Here is a 16,586-nt window from a genome sequence, read left to right as displayed (position 1 = left end):
GAGCGGCCGCTTCTTGGGGCGCCGTCGGAGCTGACGCCGCGGGGCGGGGGAGGCACGCCGCCGCCGCCGGGGACGCGCCGCGACGTCATGACGCGAGGCGCCGGGGTGACGTCACACGTCGCCGTGACGTACGGCGCGGCCGCCGCTCCCCTCCGCGCGGTCATTTCCCTCCGCGCCGCCGCCGCCGCCATGGGGAAGAAGTCCCGCAGCGCGCCGGGCCGCCGGCCCATCCTGCAGCTGTCCCCGCCGGGACCGCGCCGGGAGGACGCGGGGCCATCGGGACAGGCGGCGGAAGGGACGGAGTCGGGTTCGGAGCCGGGTAAAGGAGGAGCCGCTTTGTTGGCGGGGCGAGGCCTAGCGCGGCCCGCGGCGCGGCCTCCGACGGGGCCGTGGCCGCGTGTCGGGGCGGCTCCCCCCGCCCTGCCCCGTTCCGATCTCTGCTCCCCCCGTTGGACTCGTTCCCTCTTTTCCTCCCGCAGACGAAGCCGAGGCAGTGCCGGAGCCCCCCCGCAGCGCTCCCAACCCGCCGCCCCCCGCGCCCGCCGCCGTCAAACCCACAGGTAGGGAGCGGCCCGTCCCTCCGACGGCGCCGGGAGGGCTCGGCTGGTCCCCCCCCGCCCGACTGAGGGTCCCCCCCGCTGCAGGTGGGCTGTGCCTGCTGGGCGCCTACGCCGACAGCGACGATGAAGAAGGGGAAGGCGGCGAGAAGCCGGCACGCCCCGCCGGTACCAACGGCAACAATCCGAGCGACATCGACAGCACGCTGGCCAACTTCCTGGCGGTAAGAGCCGAGCTTCCCTCCTTCCTTTCGGCCCCCCCCGCGCCCTCCGGCTCTCCCTCACGTCCCTTCGTTGTATCGCGTTTTCAAGGAGATCGACGCCATCACGGCCCCCCCGCAGCCAGCCGAGCCCACCCCCGCCGCCGCCGCCCCGCCTCCCACCCCGCCCCGCCCGGAGCCCAAGGAGCCGGGCACGGCCACCGGCATCGCCGCCGCCAATGGCACGGATGCAGCCGTGGCCCCGGAGTGGCAGTACGACACGCAGTGCTCGCTGGCAGGAGGTGAGCGCCGCGTGGGGTGGTTGCTGTACACGTAGGGGGTGTCTGTCCCACGAGTGACCTGTTTCGTTCCATGACAGTGGGAGAGCTGGAGATGGGAGACTGGCAGGAGGTGTGGGACGAGAACACCGGCTGCTACTACTATTGGAACACGCAGAGCAACGAGGTGACCTGGGAGCTGCCGCAGTATTTAGCAGCCCAGGTGCAGGGCCTGCAGCACTACCAGCAGCCAAGGTGAGAGTGCACCCAGGCTGAGGGGCAAGGAGGGAGGAAGGGGGCTGCATCCCTGTGCCGACTGTTGGCTCGTTTTCCTCCTCAGCAGCACGGCAGCGGGCAGCAATGGGAGCTTCACAGCAGCCGCTGAGCCCTTAGCACAGGAGAAAACGGGTCCAGTAAGTGCTGCCAGACCCGGGGCGAAGCGGGAGGTGAAGAAGGTGAGTCGGGCAGCCAAGGAGCGATCATTCTGCTCTGCTCCCGAACCCCCACGTGAGTCTGGGGCTGTATGCAGCCACTGATGCAGCACTCAAACCCTGCAGGAAGTAAATGAAGGAGTGCAGGCGCTCTCCAACAGCGAAGAGGAGAAGAAAGGGGTGGCTGCGGCCCTGCTGGCACCGCTCGTGCCAGATGTGGTGAAGGAGGAAGAAGAGCGCTGGAGGAGAAAGGTGATCTGCAAAGAGGAAGTTGAGCCACCCCCAGAAGAGGAGGTGAAAACAGAGGAGGTGCCAGCTGCGTGTGAAGAGCCCAAGCTGAGCAAGGATCCCCTGGAAGACACGCTGCAGGAGGAGCTGTGCAGTGTAGTGCAGTCGGGGGAGAGTGGGGAGGAAGAAGAAGAACAAGACACCCTTGAGCTGGAGATGGTGCTGGAAAGAAAGAAGGTGATTTGGTATAGAAAAAATAATGAAAAATGGCTAGCAGTAAATGAGCCCGGCATCAGTAGTAGCTGCTCCCATCCCTTCTTGAGTCCTTTGGGAGAGGTGCTCTTTGTGTCCTGTACTGTTCATGAAGCTGGGAGCTGATAGTACAGCTTCACGTGGATGCTCTGCTGGTGGTTCCAGAGCTGTTGCTTCCTGTTCGCTTCCCTTAACTCCACATTCTAATTAGAGTAGTTCTTATATGTGCGACACGTATTTGGGGCACTCGGGACCCCTGATGTGCTGCTCACTGTCTTGTGTCTCTGCAGGCAGAGCTGCGTGCTTTGGAGGAAGGAGATGGCAGCGTTTCAGGCTCCAGCCCGCTCTCTGATGGGAGCCAGTCAGCCTCACAGGATGCAACCCGCAGGCTGGCCTCAAAGCGGGGGAAATGGAAACTGTTTGCGGGAGCGGCCAGCCCTGATTCTGCTAGTCGAGGCTCCAGCAAAACGGGCCGGGAGAGCCCAGAGGCAGCAGAAGCAGGTAATTGGAAAGGCTCCCTTCGGAGGGAGGAGCGGGTGTTCGGAAATGCTGCAGCCCTCACCTGCTGGGGCTTCTCCTCCCCGAAGGCACGTGGAGCCAGGAGGTGAGGTAGGTGACAGGGCACAGGGCTGACCGGCAGTGGTGATACTCAGCTCAGCTGCCAGTGGGAGTTGCAGGGATGACTCCCACTCTGCCAAATCCTCTCCTTTATCCTTCAAATAAAGTAGTTAGGAGATTGCTAGCACTTAATGTGTCAGCTGAAAAGAGAACGCAAAGGTATAACTGCAGCTTCGTGCCGTGCAGCTTCTCTTACAACGCTGTAAACCCTAGCAGGGATATGCCAGGTTCTGCTGCCTCACTTGTTAAGGTCTGTTTCTTCATCCCTGGCCAAGAGCAGCCACATTTCATGCAGCTCAGTTGTCCCCAAGAGCCATCTGGCTCTGCATTTAGTGCGTAGGAAACGTAAGACTGAGCCTTGCTGCGAGAAGCACTTCCTTCCTGCAAGAACTGTGCTGTGCAAGGTTGAGCTCAATGCCTGAGCAGTAGCGGTGCTGCTCACACTCCCTTTAGCTCCCTGCGCAGCAGCAAGATGCTGAGCCATGGTCATTCAGAGACCTGTATCAGCCGGATGTTGCAGAGTGTCATGTAAACTTGTAGCCAGGTGGAGATGATGTGCTCGTGGCTGTTAATGCTCCGCTACAGCTTGCACTCTGCTGGAGGCTCCCCAGCTAGCCCAGCCCCTCCAAAGCAGCTCTTCCCAAAATGTACCGATTCTGTTGCTATGTTTGAGGGGGAACAGTACAGAAACAGATGTAGAAGCACCCCAGGCCTGTATAGCAGGCTGTGTTCTGCTGAGGCAGGAATCAGCACGAGCCCAGCCAGGGGCTGCCATGACCCTGAGGTGTGCTGGTTGGTGATGCTGTTTGCCCTTGGAGCGAGGGTTTGCTTGGAGGGCCTTTTCTTCTGCCTCACAGGCTCAGAGGAGACAGTGCCCGGAGCCAGCTCTCCTGCAGCACTGAAGTTTTCCCAGTTGGCATCTGGGGAACCCGAAGCTGTTAAGCTTTATCCTGCAGCCTGCTGCTGGGGGGTAGCAAAGGGAGCTGAACACCAGGATGCACCAGGAGGGTGGTTTTTGTAACACAATGGATCTGGTTCCTTGCAAAACTTCTCCTTGGCACGTGGGCAGGTACTGAGTTGCTGCTGTCCTGCAACGTAGCCCAAATGAAACCTTCCCCTACTGACAGCTTCTGGGAGCTCTGTGATCTCCTTTGAAGGTGGTCTCAACCTTTTACTACCTGATGCTTCTTTGTAACAAACAATTAACCTGCAGGAGTTCAACGATTGGTCGCTTGGCTGCTGGCGCTCAGCACTTCCTCTCTGTTCCTTATCCTTGTGTTGTGGCAGCTGCCATTCACTGAGTCCCGTGTCTTTTTTCTAGAAGGATACCGACCATCTGCCATACAGGGGCTGCAACCCTCTCTGCTTTTTAATTTCAGGCTTTTCTCATAGGAAAGAGGCCCCTGGCTTTGGCTCCCCATTGTGATCTGAGGCGTGTGGGCAGCACTGTGGCTGACAGGCTCACCTCTTGTTTTTTCTCCTGCAGCTGTGAGCACAGAAGCAGCTGATGGGCCTTCAGACAAAGAGGCAGAGTCTGAGGAGCCCCAGGAGAAAGTCAAAGCACAAGTGGCACCAAAAATAGAAGAGGAGGAGCAGGACCTAAAGGTATGGAACTATACGGACGTGTAATGTGTTCCATTGTGCGGCAGGGAAGGCAGCAGGTCTTGGGGTCCTGAAGGGGACAGTGGGGCCAGCTCACCCTGTGGCAGAGCAGCTGTGCAGGATCAGGCCAGTGTCTCTGTAGCCTCATGCCCCGTCTCCATCAGGAGCCAGCAGCAAAAGCTTCGAAGGAGCTTTTTCAAAAGAGAAAAGGGGGCTGGAGGCAGAAAGAATGACTCTCGCTTTTGCCACAAGAGGGAACAAAGACTTTTGCCTTAAGTTCTTGCTGTAATGGTCTCGCAGTGTTCTCTCTCACACGCCCTGTCAGTTTCCAGGCCCAAGACTCCTCGTCCATAAGCAATCTGTGTCCAGAGGCTGCTAGTGCTGGTCCTCCTGCCCCATGCTTAGCTTTATTTTATGAAGTGGCAAATGGACTGCTGGATGCAAACTGAGGATTCCCACACCATTGCTCTGGTACTTTCTTTTCTGAGGCTCAGTCCATTTTTCTAAGCAGACAATTTCCAGCACCCCTTGCTGGACGTGTTTAAGAAACGTGGGCTTGTGGCACTGAGGGACGTGGCTAATGGGCTCCGTGGGGACGGGTTGACATTGGACTCAGTGAGCTTTTAGAGGTCTTATCCAACCTTAGTGATTCTTTCTTCTTTTGATTCCTGAGCCGTAATGCACACAGAGCTTCAGGCTCTGCTGATGGCTATGCAGGAGGACAGGGGCCATCTCCCTATTTGTCCTTTGCAACCTGTCCCCTTCATTCCTCAGTCGCTTCTTACTGAGATCTGCTTCGTAAGCAGGTTACATCCCTCCCTTTGCCAGACAGTTTGTGGACGAGGAGTTGCTGGCTTGCAATAGAACCCCCCAGGAAATGTTCTGCTGAGAAAACTCACGTCTAACCTTGCCCTTATTTCCCCTAATTTAATCACTTTTACAGCGTGAAAGGGCTTTATCATCCTCATGCCACATTTAACCTCTGTCAAAAAAAAAACTCCTAGCAGGGTTTTGAGGTGTGATGTGACGTTCTGCGCACAAAACCTCCTCCAGCGTGTAGCACAGATGGACACAAGGCTTTTGTGGGTCTCTAATTTATGATTAAAAAAAAAGACAACAAAGCCTGTGGCGAGGATTGTTCTCGTTGGCTGCTGCATCCCAGCCAGCTGCTGGAAGCCTGTTAAAGTGTCATTTGCTGTCACCTTTTCTTCTGGTACTGGAGGTGCTCTGTGTGATGGACTGTGTGCCGTAGCGTGGTGATTTCACGTGCAGGATCCCTTTAGCGCTGTTGGAGGAATGCCGACTCCTTGGGTAACTTGCTCCGTTCGCTTCGTCGGTTCGGGGTCATCCTCTTCAGCCTGGTTTGTAGGATATCCTGCGCTGCGGAGCCGTCCCCTCATTTGAGACCTTCCTGCCTTCTTCATAGGGACTGCAGTGCGGGAATTTGTTTCCCTGCCTCAGGCTCTTCTAGCATGGCTCATCAGCCCGGTCCTGTTGTTGGCTTTGGGAACTTTCCGAGGTCTCTTCTGCAGAACCATGGAAAATGGAATGCTTTCAGAGTCCTCCTCCATGCAATTGTGATGTCCCCTGCAGGCATCTCTGCTGCTCTCTGTTGCTTCCCAGCTCACCCCTTGCCTTCAGATTGCTCCCCCGGGGCACATCTCCTCATAGAGCTCCCATGGGGTGCTGGGGTTGAGCTGTGCTCACTGTGGGCTGGATTGTAACGCAGATGCTGCCTCAGCTCAGGAGTAAATCTGGAGCTGGTGCCTTTCTCGGCACTGTCTGGAAAGCAGCGATTTGCAAAGGCTGAAAAATGGATCCTGTCCCATTTCCTTTGGGAAGCACTTGAAGCATTTGATGATGTAGCGATCTGCGTTTGCTGTGACGCCAGGCCCTTTGGCTGATTTGGAGCCAGGAGCCGCAGCTAGGAGTAGGGAATGGTCCCCAGGAAGCAGCAGAGGCTGCGGGAGGGAGCGGGCTGGGCAGAGGGAGCAACCAGCACAGGAGCAGGGCATGCTTCCTCACCGCGGGACAGCAGTGGGACCCCAGGGACGTTCCGGAGTGGGCACGGCAGCCCGGCGACAGTGCCTGAGCGCAGCTGCTGACTCTTCCCCCTTTCTCCCCGGCAGTTTCAGATCGGAGAGCTGGCAAACACTCTGACTAGTAAACTGGAGTTCCTGGGCATCAACAGACAATCTGTCTCCAACTTCCACATGTTGCTGTTGCAGACAGAGGTAACCGAGCCTTCGCCCCTCGCTCCGGCCTTCCGTCTCCAAGCGGATCCCGCTGTGCGCCGCTCGAGCACTGCGCGAAGCTCGTGGCTCCGGTGCCGCAGGGCCCATCCTCAGCGGGGCGCGAGCATGGCTTTGCGCAGAGGCGGGCTCCTCCTCCCGGCCCCTCGAGCCCTGTGCCATAAGGGAGCCTCTCCCAGACCTCGAGTCCTGTCCCCGGGGCTGCCGGCAGCTCCCCCCCTCAACGGCTTCCCCCCGGTTCTTGCCCCCTCTAGACCCGCATTGCAGACTGGCGAGAAGGTGCTCTCAATGGAAACTACCTCAAACGCAAACTCCAAGATGCAGCCGAACAGCTAAAACAATACGAAATAAACGCCACCCCTAAAGGCTGGTCCTGCCACTGGGACAGGTACGACCTCTCCTACCTTTCTCACCTTTCATCTCTGACATCTCAGACATGATTTGTGACCATCACCACCTGACGACGCGGCGCCGTCCCTCTCGGAGACTCCATTAGCAGTGCTGGGCAGGCAGAGCGACTTGCGGCACTTACAGAGTTTGAGCCGGCTGCCAAATGGGAGAAATGCAGAGCGAGCGCTCAGTGCTTTGAGACGGAGCCGATCCACTGTTTGGACAGAGCTGGTGGCACTCGCACGAGTGTAAAGCGCTGCTGCGTTGGGCGGGCCTGGGGGGTCGCGCATGCGAGAGCTCTGTGAACTTTGCAGGATCTCTGGATCACCTCTTCTGACCAACAGCTCTGACAAAGGACAAACTTCAACTCATCGCCGGAATGAAGAACAAGATTTCTGTCTCCTGCCAGCAGGTCAGACCCAAACATTTCTTTGTCTATTTGGCTTTCTCAATTAATTTTCCTTTATTTGAAATCTTTGCTCTTTTGTTTTTCAGCTCCCAGATCCGCTCCCTCTCTCTAGCATTCACTGTATGTTTGACACCAAGAGTATCATAAAAGCGACCTCCACGCACCGCGGGGTTGGGGGGCAGCCGCTTCTCACTGGGCTGTTCCCTGGTGCCCCTTCTTGGAGGGGCAACTTTAAGCCGAGGTGGCGGCTCAAAGTCCCGGTGCTAGTGCGACGTGGCTCTGCTGCACGCTGGCCCGCTCTCAGCCCTCCCCTCCCTCGGAGCAGGGGGCTCGGGGCAGTGCTCACGGAGCCAGCGGGGCCGCTAGCTTGGAGCAAGCTGGCCTGGGCCTCTCCTGCCTCTATCCTCAAAGTTGTTTGTCGCATTTGGGAGCGGCAGCCCAGCTGCAGAGGGTCTTTCCTGCGAGAGCACACTGCTGTCGTGGGCGGGGCCCGCCTTGGAGTGTAGCTGTGCGGGAAGGGAATTTAAAGCTTTGTTTTCTTTCTTGTGATTTAGGGAGCATAGGCGCTATTTCTATGTTAACGAGCACTCAGGAGAGTCGCAGTGGGAGTTCCCCGATGGAGAGGACGAAGATGAAGGACAGCAGAGTGCCGACAGAAAAGCCGACGGTCCTCCCAAACCACCTCCCAAAGAGAAAGGAGAGCATCCCAGCGACACCACTGAGAGTTCAACAGGTACGGTGCGGGGGTAGGAAGTGGAGGGGGGGAGCTTGGTGTGGCACTCCCGGCCCTGGGAGCGGGTCCCTGTCCGTGCGGCGGTAGCTTTAGGTGAGCCTCCCTGTTCAGCAGCAGGGCCTTGGAAGGAGGCAGCACGCGCCCATGCTGGCAGCGGAGCGGCAGCGCGGTCAGTAGCCTGGGTTTTCAAGCCTGTGTCACTATGTATTCTTCAGGCTCCCTTTGTAAAGAATCCTTCTCAGGCCAAGTCCCTGCTACGTCTCTCATGCCGCTCACTCCATTTTGGACTCTGCTTCAGTCCTCTGTCCCGGTCCTCCAACCTCCCTTGCCTTTGGAAATGCCTCCGCCACCTCCGCCTCCACCTGACTCGCCGCCGCCGCCGCCGCCCCCACCACCTCCTGGAGAAGATGGCGAGATCCAGGAAGTGGAGATGGAAGACGAAGGGGGTGAGGAGCCACCTGCCCCGGGGACGGAGGAAGACGCTCTGCTCAAGCCTCTCCTGCGCCCGGCTGTCAGCAGGAGCCAGGTGAGCACAGCTGGGCCTCGGCTGGTGTCTCCAACTAGCGAGCCACGTTCCCATCAGGTTGTATACCTGCTGTCCGAGTTCTCAGCCCAGTGCTTTCCATTGCAGGGTGCCGCGGAACCCAGCCCTGCCCTGCTGCTCTCTGCCAAGCCCCAGAAGCGGAAAGCCGCCGAGATGAACCCGGAGCTGATGCAGCGAACGGCCACCATCGGCAGCTGCCCCGTCATCTACAGCCAGCCCCTGATGGCCGCTGGCAAGTACCAGCCTTCGCCTGTGCCCCTCACCTCCCTGAGGCCACGCCAGCGCCTGCAGGGCGAGATGCAGAGCCGTGCCAGCCTCCGCCTGCCGCCGGGACATGCTGTCCCCCAGCCATCCAGCATGGCCATGCAGCCCGGCTACTTGGGTGTGACGGCACCCGCTGCGCCATCCGTCATGAGCTACTCTGAGTGCGCCATGCCCGCCAGCCTTGCTGCTGTGCCACCAGCCCCAGCACGAGGGTCCCTGCCTGCCACCAGCACTGCTGAGCATCCACCTCCCCCACCTCCACCCCAGACACCCCCACCTCCTACACCCAAAGCACCGCCGCCGCCAGATAAACCCGAAAAGCCAAGGAAAGGGAGGAAGGAGAAGGTAGGAGGATGCTCCTGGGCTCTTCCTTTGCCTGTGTGCCTGCTGCTTGGTGCTGCGCCTAACTGCAGCCCGTTTCATTCCTTTGCAGAGCAAGAAGGGCAAAACAAAGATGCCGTCACTGGTGAAGAAGTGGCAGAGCATCCAGCGGGAGCTCGATGAGGAGGAGAACTCCAGCTCCAGTGAGGAGGACCGGGAGACAACAGCGCAGAGGCGCATCGAGGAGTGGAAGCAGCAACAGCTGCTCAGGTATGGACACGGGAGCTTTGTCACGGGGCGCTGCTGTCAAGAGCCATCTCCTCATCCCCTTTAGATGCAGGGAATGTGATCTGGAGTCTGTGTCGTGGGGAAAGAGTGGTGGGGAGAGTGTCCCTTTGCACCACGTGGGTGCTGACACCCTGCTTTGTCCCTGCAGTGGCATGGCAGAGAGGAACGCCAACTTCGAAGCACTGCCAGAGGACTGGAGAGCACGGCTGAAGCGGAGGAAAACTGCATCCAGCACATGAAGCGTTCATGGAGCGCTGTTTTTTACAGTTGTACAGTTTGGAGCCCTTTATGACTCAACTGTTGTCCAATAAATTGTAGCAGTTTGGGATGTGCCTTCTGCTTGAATGGCAAGAGGGATATTCGGGGCTCACGTGTTTGGAATGACACCGTGGGCTGGGGATGGAGTGTCACCTGCAGTATGGGCACTGAGAGGGCCCTGCCGTGGCAGTGCTCCCCTTGGTGGCCACCAGGGCACGGCAAACAACTCAGTTCCTCTGGCTCCTTTCCCAGCTCCACTCTGGGACCGCCCCATCCTTCACCACTGCCAGTGGTCGCTGAGCGACCGCGTCTGGAAACAGGAGAAGGGGACAGGAGAGGGTTGAGCTCCTCTGGAAGCCATGTGGCTCCTGAGGCGCCCTGCTGCACAGGTTGGGGGCTGCCGGGGGGGTTGAGAGGCGGACTGGTGGCTGCCAGCCCTGGGAGTGAGCAGGGCCTGATGGCACCGTTCTGCCCAGGCTGTCCCTGAGCCCTACGACAGCTTCATGCGTGGCCACCTGTGCTACTACGGCTACTTCCAAGGTGAGCTGCGTGTCACCTTCTCGTCCCCTGGGCTGTGGGACCCCCCCCCCGGTTGGGCTCCAGCAGTGCTCTCCTGAAGGCCAAAAGACAGCCAGCCAGCAGAGCTCCGTGTCTCCATGGGGACACACCGAATGCCACTGCGCTGACTCTGGCACCCAGCAGGGCATGGGGAAGGACCCAAGCTGTGAGTAGAACCCCCAGCGCTGGGCTGCAGCACTCCTGGCGAGGTGACACCAGGAGCGTTGTCTCCAACCCTTCCAGCCCGTGCTGTCTGTTCTCTGCTGAAACCGCACCATGGGGCTGGGAGCTCCCCGGGCCGTTCTGCAGCCCCCAGGGCCCCGCAGATGGTCCCCTTGCAGGGTTATGAGTCACCCAGGGAGCCACGGGCTCTCTTTGCCCTTCCCTCGGCACAAGGACCCCTTCCTGCTCCCCGTTGGCCCATTGAGTGTGAGGTCATCAAGGAGACCATCGAGCACATTGGTGAGGTAGCACTCTGCCTTTTCCTATCCTTGTCCCCGTGGCCAGCCCCTGTGACGATAATGGGGTGTGTCTCTATCCCTCCCCAGAGTGGATCCCCCCTGAACCAGAACCCTTCTGCCAACTCACAGACCACCCGTGTCTACCAACGGGCGAGGAGCAGGGCACCGTCGTCTACCAGCTCAACCCAGGTAGTGCCCAAGGGTGCTGCTCCCCCCCTCCTCACCCTTGTGCTACCCCTGGGGTGCTGAGCCCAGCTGTTCCAGTGCCCTCAGGGTCCTGCTTCACCCGTGCTCGGGCTGGGGGAGCCCCAGGCCCCCTTTCCTCACCGGCAGCCGCCCTAGAGGGCTCCCAGGACAACACGCTGCTGTTTGAGTCGCGCTTCGAGGGTGGCAACCTCCAGAAAGCAGTCAAGGTGTAAGGGTGGCGGTGATGGGAACGGGCAGCGGGACACAGTGGATGCCGAGGTGCCAAAGATCGGCCCTTTCTGCCCACCAGGGGCCCCTATGAGTATGTGCTGACGCTGCGGCCGGACCTGTACACCGCCAAGCACACCCAGTGGTTCTATTTCCGCGTGCAAAACACACGGAAAGACACCGCCTACTGCTTCACCATTGCCAACCTGGCCAAGCCTAAGAGCCTCTACGGCAAGGGCATGTGCCCACTGTTCTACTCGCAGAAGGACGCCCAGAGCCACGGCATCGGCTGGCGCCGCATCGGCACCGACATCCGCTATTCCCGGGGGAGCAGCGGGGAGGAGCCGGCTGCCTTCCGCCTGTCCTGGAGCGCCCGCTTTCCCCACGACAGCGACACGTGCTACTTCGCCCACTGCTACCCCTACACCTACTCGGACCTGCAGCGGTACCTGCGGGCGGTGGCGGCTGACCCGGCGCGCTCACGATACTGCGCGGTGCGGGTGCTGTGCCGCAGCCTGGCCGGTAACATGGTCTACGTGCTCACCATCACCGCTCCATCAGGCGGTGCAGCCAAGCGGGCGGTGGTGCTGAGCGCCCGGGCGCACCCTGGAGAAAGCGGTGGCTCCTGGGCCATGCAAGGTTTCCTCGACTTCATCCTCAGCGCCGCTCCTGACGCTCAGCTCCTGCGCCAGCTCTTTGTCTTCAAGGTGGTGCCCATGCTCAACCCCGACGGGGTGGTGGTGGGCAACTCCCGCTGCTCTCTGGCTGGCCGTGACCCCAACCGCGCCTACAGGACGGGGTCTCGGGGCTCCTTCCCAGCCGTCTGGCACCTGCGGGCCATGGTGGAGAGGTGAGGCCGGTGGAGCGAGGGCAGCCGGCGGGGTGCGGGCTGCTGTATCCCGACTGGTACCTGCAGGCTGTTGGCGGAGCGGGAGGTGGCGCTGTACTGCGATTTCCACGGGCACAGCCGCAAGAACAACGTCTTCATGTACGGCTGCGACGGCGGGCGGGATGGCTCCGAGACACGGCTGTGGGAGCGCGTTTTCCCACTGATGCTAAGCAAAAACGCACCTGACAAGGTGAGCTCGGCACCTGGTAACCCGCAGCGGGCAGCAGCGCGGTGACATCGGTTGCTGTCATGGTGTGGGGCCACAGTTCTCCTTCTCCAGCTGCAAGTTCAAGGTGCAGAAGAGCAAGGAGGGGACGGGCAGGGTGGTCATGTGGCGGATGGGCATTGCCAACAGTTACACCTTAGAGGCAGCCTTCGGCGGCTCCACGCTGGGTGAGGGGCAGCGCTGGCCATGGCGTCACACTCAGAAGCCCAAGTCCGGCCCTAAGGACAGGCTCTGGGGGCTGGTGAGGGATGCGGCCCTTCTTTTGTTTTCCCACAGGTGGGAGGAACTCACACTTCACTGTGGAGGACCTCAAATCATTGGGCTACCACCTGTGTGACACGCTGCTGGACTTCTGCGACCCCAATCCAGCCAAGGTGGGTGGGTGGGTGACTGCAGGCAGCAGCAGCCCCACACCGCAGTGACAGCCACACCGGCTCCATCATACAGTTCCAGCGGTGCCTGGAGGAGGTGGGCGCATTGCTGCGGCAGCGGCTGGGCTCTGGGCAGAGCTGGAGTGACGTCTCCACCTCAGAGCTGGAGTCCAGGTGTGTCCCGGTGGTGCCATCCGTGGGAACAGTGACAGTGGCACTGGCTGCAGTTGTCCTCTCCCTCACGCAGCACCAGCGGCTCCGACAGCTCCGTGTCTGATGTGTCTCCGGAGAGGAGGGAGAGCCCCTGGGGACAGAAGGGACGAGGTGCCAGCGTGGCACAGAGCCAGTTGCAGCTGAGGAGGAGGAAGCGGTTACGGAGCCGCAGAGTGAGGAATGCCACGCGCAGGCCCAGTGCCACCCAATGGAGTCACGGTGGAGACCCGGTGAGCGTGGCTCAGCCGACCTCTGCCTGCCACGGTGGGACTCGGGGTGCCTTCAGCCCCACTGTTGTGCCCCGGCAGCCACAGCCGTGCTCCCCCACGTCGCCGTCTGTCCTGGTCCCCACACCAAGAGGCCGTGAGGAAGCGGAGGAGCTGCACAGAGCCGTTCCCGGTGCGCACACAGCACTACGCCACCACCGCACCGCCGCCACGGCCACACGGATGGAGGGGTACGTGACAACGGCAGGGCGCCGCTGGGCACCACGGGGTGCCATCGCTGCCACCACCGCCATCTCCACCAGCACCGGCACCGCTTCCTCACAGGCAGGCACAGTGAGGCCTTCCGCACGGGGCGCCAGAGCGGGGCTGTCCCTGCGCGTGGCCGCTGCTGCCGGGAGGCGGCCCGGCCTCACAGCGCTGCGCTGCTCTGCTTGCAGCCGCCATTAAAGGCAGCTTTGTCGTGGCTGCGCCGTGTTTGTGTCTCATCGTGTCCCGCGGGGATAGACGGGCTCCCGAGGGCCGGCTGTCACGCTGTCAACTCAGGCTCCGTCGCCATGGCGACAGCTCGGGCCTGCGGGCCTCGACGCCGCACCTCAGGCTGCAGGGGTTACGCAGGCCGCGTCGCCATGGCGACCAGACCGGAAGTGGGCAGAGAGCGCGCCGGAAGTCGCGGCGAGGCGGAAGCGGAAGCGGTGGAGGTGTCCTTTGGGCCGTGGCGCCGGGGCGGCAGCATGGCGGACGAGGCGTCGCAAGTGCTTCTGGGCTCGGGGCTGACCGTGCTCTCGCAGCCTCTCATGTACGTGAAGGTGCTGGTGCAGGTAAGGGGGTGCCGGGGGCGGCGGAGCTCGGCTGTGGCGTAGCGTTGGCGGTTCGGGGGGCGGCCGTGGGGACCGTCCGCGCTCTCGCACCGCAGGTGGGATACGAACCGCTGCCGCCCACCCTGGGCAGGAACATCTTCGGCCGCCAGGTCTACCAGCTGCCGGGGCTCTTCGCCTACGGTGAGTGCCGCGGCCGGGTGCGGTGGGCGCGGGGTGGGCACGGGGTGGGTCCGTGACGCCGCCCGTCTGTCCTCCAGCCAAGCACATCGTGAAGGTGGATGGCAGAGCGGGGCTTTTCAAGGGCCTCGCTCCCCGTCTCTGCTCCAGCGCCATTGGCACCGTGGTGCACGGCAAAGTGCTGCAGGTACTGTGCCCCCCCGCCTGCCTTCGTTCGCAGCCGCCGGTGGGTCGCTCCTGACCGTGTGCTTCTCTCCACAGCGGTACCAGGAGGCTGCGAAGGCTGAGGTACGTGGGGGGCTTTTAGGCTGGGGGGTGTATTTCGAGGGGTCGCCTCATGCTTTTGTCTCTCTCCAGCCAGGAGCCAGCAAGAAGGAGCCCGTGTCCTCACTGGAGCAGGTGCTGAAGGAGGTGAGAGGAAGGAGGGTGCTGCGGGGTTCCCCTCTAACCTCTCTCCCTGCCTCTGACAGCCCTTCTCTCCTCCAGACCTCCCGAGAGATGGTCGCTCGCTCCGCTGCCACCCTCATCACCCACCCCTTCCACGGTACGTACCCCTGCAGTTGCCTGTAAGCACCGCTCTGGCTCTGTGGACATCATGATGATGGCCTCAGAGCTGTGCCACGCTGAGCTCTGCTCCGCCCGCAGTGATCACCCTGCGATGCATGGTGCAGTTCATCGGCAGGGAGACCAAATACAGGTACGGGGGGCAGCCACAGGGTGCCATGTCCCCATGCCTCTGTTTGGTGTGACCGATGCCCTCTCCTCTTCTTCCCGGCACAGTGGAACACTAAGCGCCTTCGCCACGATTTACCGAGAAGAAGGCATCCTGGGGTTCTTCGCGTGAGTGCTCTGGGTTGTGGGGTTTTGGGGGGCAGTGAGGTCTTCCCGCTGAACCCACAGACCTTGGGTGTTGCTTCTCGCTTTGTTTTCCTGTTTTCTTGCTCACCGTTCTTCATAGTGCTCTGCTTTCATTTTGGTACTTGATACCGAAAGGATGTACTTGTTGGACAAGCTAATGGCTTGTAATCGCAGCACCTGCCCCACGTTCATAGAATCACAGAATGGTTGGGTTGGAAAGGACCACAAACTCCCCCCCCAGCAGATCATGCAGCACAGGGACCCGTGCAGCCTGGCCTTGGGCACCTGTAGGGATGGGGCACCCACATCTTCCTTGTGTGATCCGTTGTGTGGTTGTTGTTTGGTGCCTGGGGAAGCATAAAACCATGCCTGGGCACCCCGTGATTTCCTGAGGATCCACGTTCCTGAGGCTGTGAGCTCTTCTATTGAGTGAAGATCTGCTGCCTCTTGCTCCTAAACTTTAAACCCCTCCTAAATCCTGTTTCTTCCCTTCCAGGGGCCTTGTTCCCCGGCTCCTTGGAGACATCCTCTCACTCTGGCTCTGCAACATGCTGGCCTACCTCATCAACACATACGCGCTGGAGAACGGGGTATGTGCTCTGTGCCAGGCTGGGGGTGATCACAGTCTCAAGGGATGCTCAGGTCTCCACTTCGGGTGGGCTTCACGGTGCCTTCCTCCCCCCCAGGTCTCTATGACGGAGATGAAGAGCTACTCGCAGGCAGTCACCGGGGTGAGTAGAACCCACGGGGACGTGTTGGCACGCTCATGGTGTTCCCCACTGAGCAGCCCTGCTCTGCCTTGCAGTTCTTCGCCAGCATGCTGACGTACCCCTTCGTGCTGGTCTCCAACCTGATGGCTGTCAATAACTGCGGGTGAGCGCACTGCCACCACCACCACCTCCCTCGTCTCCCACCCTCACCATGTGTGCGTGCCATCCACGTCAGATGTTCCCAAAGGAAGCTCCCAAAGGGCAAGAATGGTTTCCAACCCCCAAGGCTGAGCAGGCGTGGCCATGGGGAGGTGCGGGGTGGGAGCTGGAGCCTCAGCAGTGTTACAGATGGAGCTCAGCCCTGCTCAGGGCTGTGGAATGATGGGTCCGGCCTTGCCCCTGGATGGAAATAACGCTGTGCTCTCCTTACCAGGCTGGCTGGGGGCCTGCTCCCCTACGCACCCACTTACTCCTCCTGGCTGGACTGCTGGAGCCAGCTGCACAAGGAAGTAAGTGCCACGATGGGCTGCCGCTATGGGGCTGTTTTAGGGCATCCCTGAATTGACTCCTATGCTGATCCTCATTCTGTTCCAGGGCAACATGAGCAGAGGAAACAGCCTGTTTTTCCGCAAGGTGCCCGCAGGGAAGCGATACGTGTGGGATGAGAGGAGGTTCCGCTGAAGGGGAGAGCGGAGCCATAAACCTACACTGGTCTCTACTGAGAAATAATTATGAGAGAGTGGTGATTTCTATACTTTTGGTTGCGTTTTTTGTTTTGTTTTTCTAATCATTTAATTTTGAGCGATGAAAAAACGTCCGTGTGAACGTGTCTGTGGTGGGGCTGAGGGCCTTTTTGGGTAGGGGGGATCCTGCCCTGCCTGGCTGATCTCCAGTGCTCCAAAGAGGCTTGAAACATCAAAAAGAGGCTTGAAACACCATCGAGGTGGTGGGGCAGGAGGGGAAGGTTTAGGCTGGCCTTAGGGTTGCTGCAGTCCTCGTGTCCCAGCTGTGCAGCGTTGCGCACCTGCTCAGGGCGTTG

General features: G+C 60.5%; 3 protein-coding genes across 9 annotated transcripts; all 3 read left to right on the top strand.

The window, feature by feature from the left end:
• Positions 1 to 89: 89 nt before the first annotated feature.
• On the top strand, positions 90 to 9,693 carry FNBP4 (formin binding protein 4). Of its 4 annotated transcripts, none has more exons than XM_072337993.1 (17): positions 90 to 319; positions 480 to 560; positions 645 to 781; positions 870 to 1,059; positions 1,137 to 1,290; positions 1,379 to 1,490; positions 1,593 to 1,931; positions 2,237 to 2,447; positions 4,051 to 4,169; positions 6,296 to 6,400; positions 6,673 to 6,806; positions 7,123 to 7,220; positions 7,772 to 7,950; positions 8,249 to 8,476; positions 8,582 to 9,103; positions 9,192 to 9,349; positions 9,516 to 9,693. In XM_072337993.1, exons 1-17 carry the CDS (start codon positions 190 to 192, stop codon positions 9,604 to 9,606), a joined length of 2,988 nt encoding a protein of 995 aa, XP_072194094.1. In that variant the 5' UTR covers positions 90 to 189; the 3' UTR covers positions 9,607 to 9,693. The 4 variants fall into 4 exon arrangements, with proteins under 4 accessions (XP_072194094.1, XP_072194093.1, XP_072194097.1 ...); XM_072337992.1 differs by having other exon boundaries at positions 1,376 to 1,490; XM_072337996.1 differs by lacking the exon at positions 7,123 to 7,220 and having other exon boundaries at positions 92 to 319; positions 8,166 to 8,476.
• A 134-nt stretch (positions 9,694 to 9,827) lies between these two features.
• AGBL2 (AGBL carboxypeptidase 2) lies at positions 9,828 to 13,539 on the top strand. Of its 2 annotated transcripts, XM_072338019.1 has the most exons (13): positions 9,828 to 10,014; positions 10,102 to 10,165; positions 10,245 to 10,349; positions 10,427 to 10,645; positions 10,732 to 10,833; positions 10,909 to 11,059; positions 11,141 to 11,908; positions 11,975 to 12,137; positions 12,214 to 12,340; positions 12,450 to 12,547; positions 12,621 to 12,718; positions 12,792 to 13,214; positions 13,422 to 13,539. In XM_072338019.1, the coding sequence occupies exons 1-13, from the start codon at positions 9,985 to 9,987 to the stop codon at positions 13,429 to 13,431; spliced, it is 2,358 nt and encodes a 785-aa protein (XP_072194120.1). In that variant the 5' UTR covers positions 9,828 to 9,984; the 3' UTR covers positions 13,432 to 13,539. The 2 variants fall into 2 exon arrangements, with proteins under 2 accessions (XP_072194120.1, XP_072194119.1); XM_072338018.1 differs by having other exon boundaries at positions 12,792 to 13,431.
• Positions 13,540 to 13,557: 18 nt separating this feature from the next.
• MTCH2 (mitochondrial carrier 2) lies at positions 13,558 to 16,301 on the top strand. 3 transcript variants are annotated; one of them, XM_072338085.1, is made up of 13 exons: positions 13,644 to 13,802; positions 13,898 to 13,982; positions 14,060 to 14,166; positions 14,241 to 14,267; positions 14,337 to 14,390; positions 14,466 to 14,523; positions 14,625 to 14,676; positions 14,760 to 14,819; positions 15,334 to 15,427; positions 15,524 to 15,568; positions 15,643 to 15,710; positions 15,981 to 16,056; positions 16,142 to 16,301. In XM_072338085.1, the coding sequence occupies exons 1-13, from the start codon at positions 13,716 to 13,718 to the stop codon at positions 16,226 to 16,228; spliced, it is 900 nt and encodes a 299-aa protein (XP_072194186.1). In that variant the 5' UTR covers positions 13,644 to 13,715; the 3' UTR covers positions 16,229 to 16,301. The 3 variants fall into 3 exon arrangements, with proteins under 3 accessions (XP_072194185.1, XP_072194187.1, XP_072194186.1); XM_072338084.1 differs by having other exon boundaries at positions 13,558 to 13,802; positions 14,241 to 14,390; XM_072338086.1 differs by lacking the exon at positions 15,643 to 15,710 and having other exon boundaries at positions 13,567 to 13,802.
• The last annotated feature ends 285 nt before the right edge of the window (positions 16,302 to 16,586 follow it).

This window comes from Excalfactoria chinensis, chromosome 5 (assembly GCF_039878825.1).
Source record: "Excalfactoria chinensis isolate bCotChi1 chromosome 5, bCotChi1.hap2, whole genome shotgun sequence".
NCBI lineage: Eukaryota > Metazoa > Chordata > Aves > Galliformes > Phasianidae > Excalfactoria > Excalfactoria chinensis.
Note: the sequence above shows the minus strand (reverse complement) of the source record. Positions and strands in the feature narration are given on the sequence as shown.

Excerpts from the sequence above, each read along its gene's own strand:
- FNBP4 (XM_072337992.1), top strand. The coding sequence starts at position 190 with ATGGGGAAGAAGTCCCGCAGCGCGCCGGGCCGCCGGCCCATCCTGCAG. Across the intron at positions 1,291-1,375 it reads CAGCACTACCAGCAGCCAAG|CAGCACGGCAGCGGGCAGCA; the intron begins GTGAGAGTGCAC and ends TTTCCTCCTCAG. Across the intron at positions 2,448-4,050 it reads CCCAGAGGCAGCAGAAGCAG|CTGTGAGCACAGAAGCAGCT; the intron begins GTAATTGGAAAG and ends TTTCTCCTGCAG.
- AGBL2 (XM_072338018.1), top strand. The coding sequence starts at position 9,985 with ATGTGGCTCCTGAGGCGCCCTGCTGCACAG. Across the intron at positions 10,350-10,426 it reads CATGGGGAAGGACCCAAGCT|CCCGTGCTGTCTGTTCTCTG; the intron begins GTGAGTAGAACC and ends CAACCCTTCCAG. Across the intron at positions 11,060-11,140 it reads CTCCAGAAAGCAGTCAAGGT|GGGCCCCTATGAGTATGTGC; the intron begins GTAAGGGTGGCG and ends TCTGCCCACCAG.
- MTCH2 (XM_072338084.1), top strand. The coding sequence starts at position 13,611 with ATGGCGACCAGACCGGAAGTGGGCAGAGAGCGCGCCGGAAGTCGCGGC. Across the intron at positions 13,803-13,897 it reads ACGTGAAGGTGCTGGTGCAG|GTGGGATACGAACCGCTGCC; the intron begins GTAAGGGGGTGC and ends CTCGCACCGCAG. Across the intron at positions 14,524-14,624 it reads CATCACCCACCCCTTCCACG|TGATCACCCTGCGATGCATG; the intron begins GTACGTACCCCT and ends CTCCGCCCGCAG.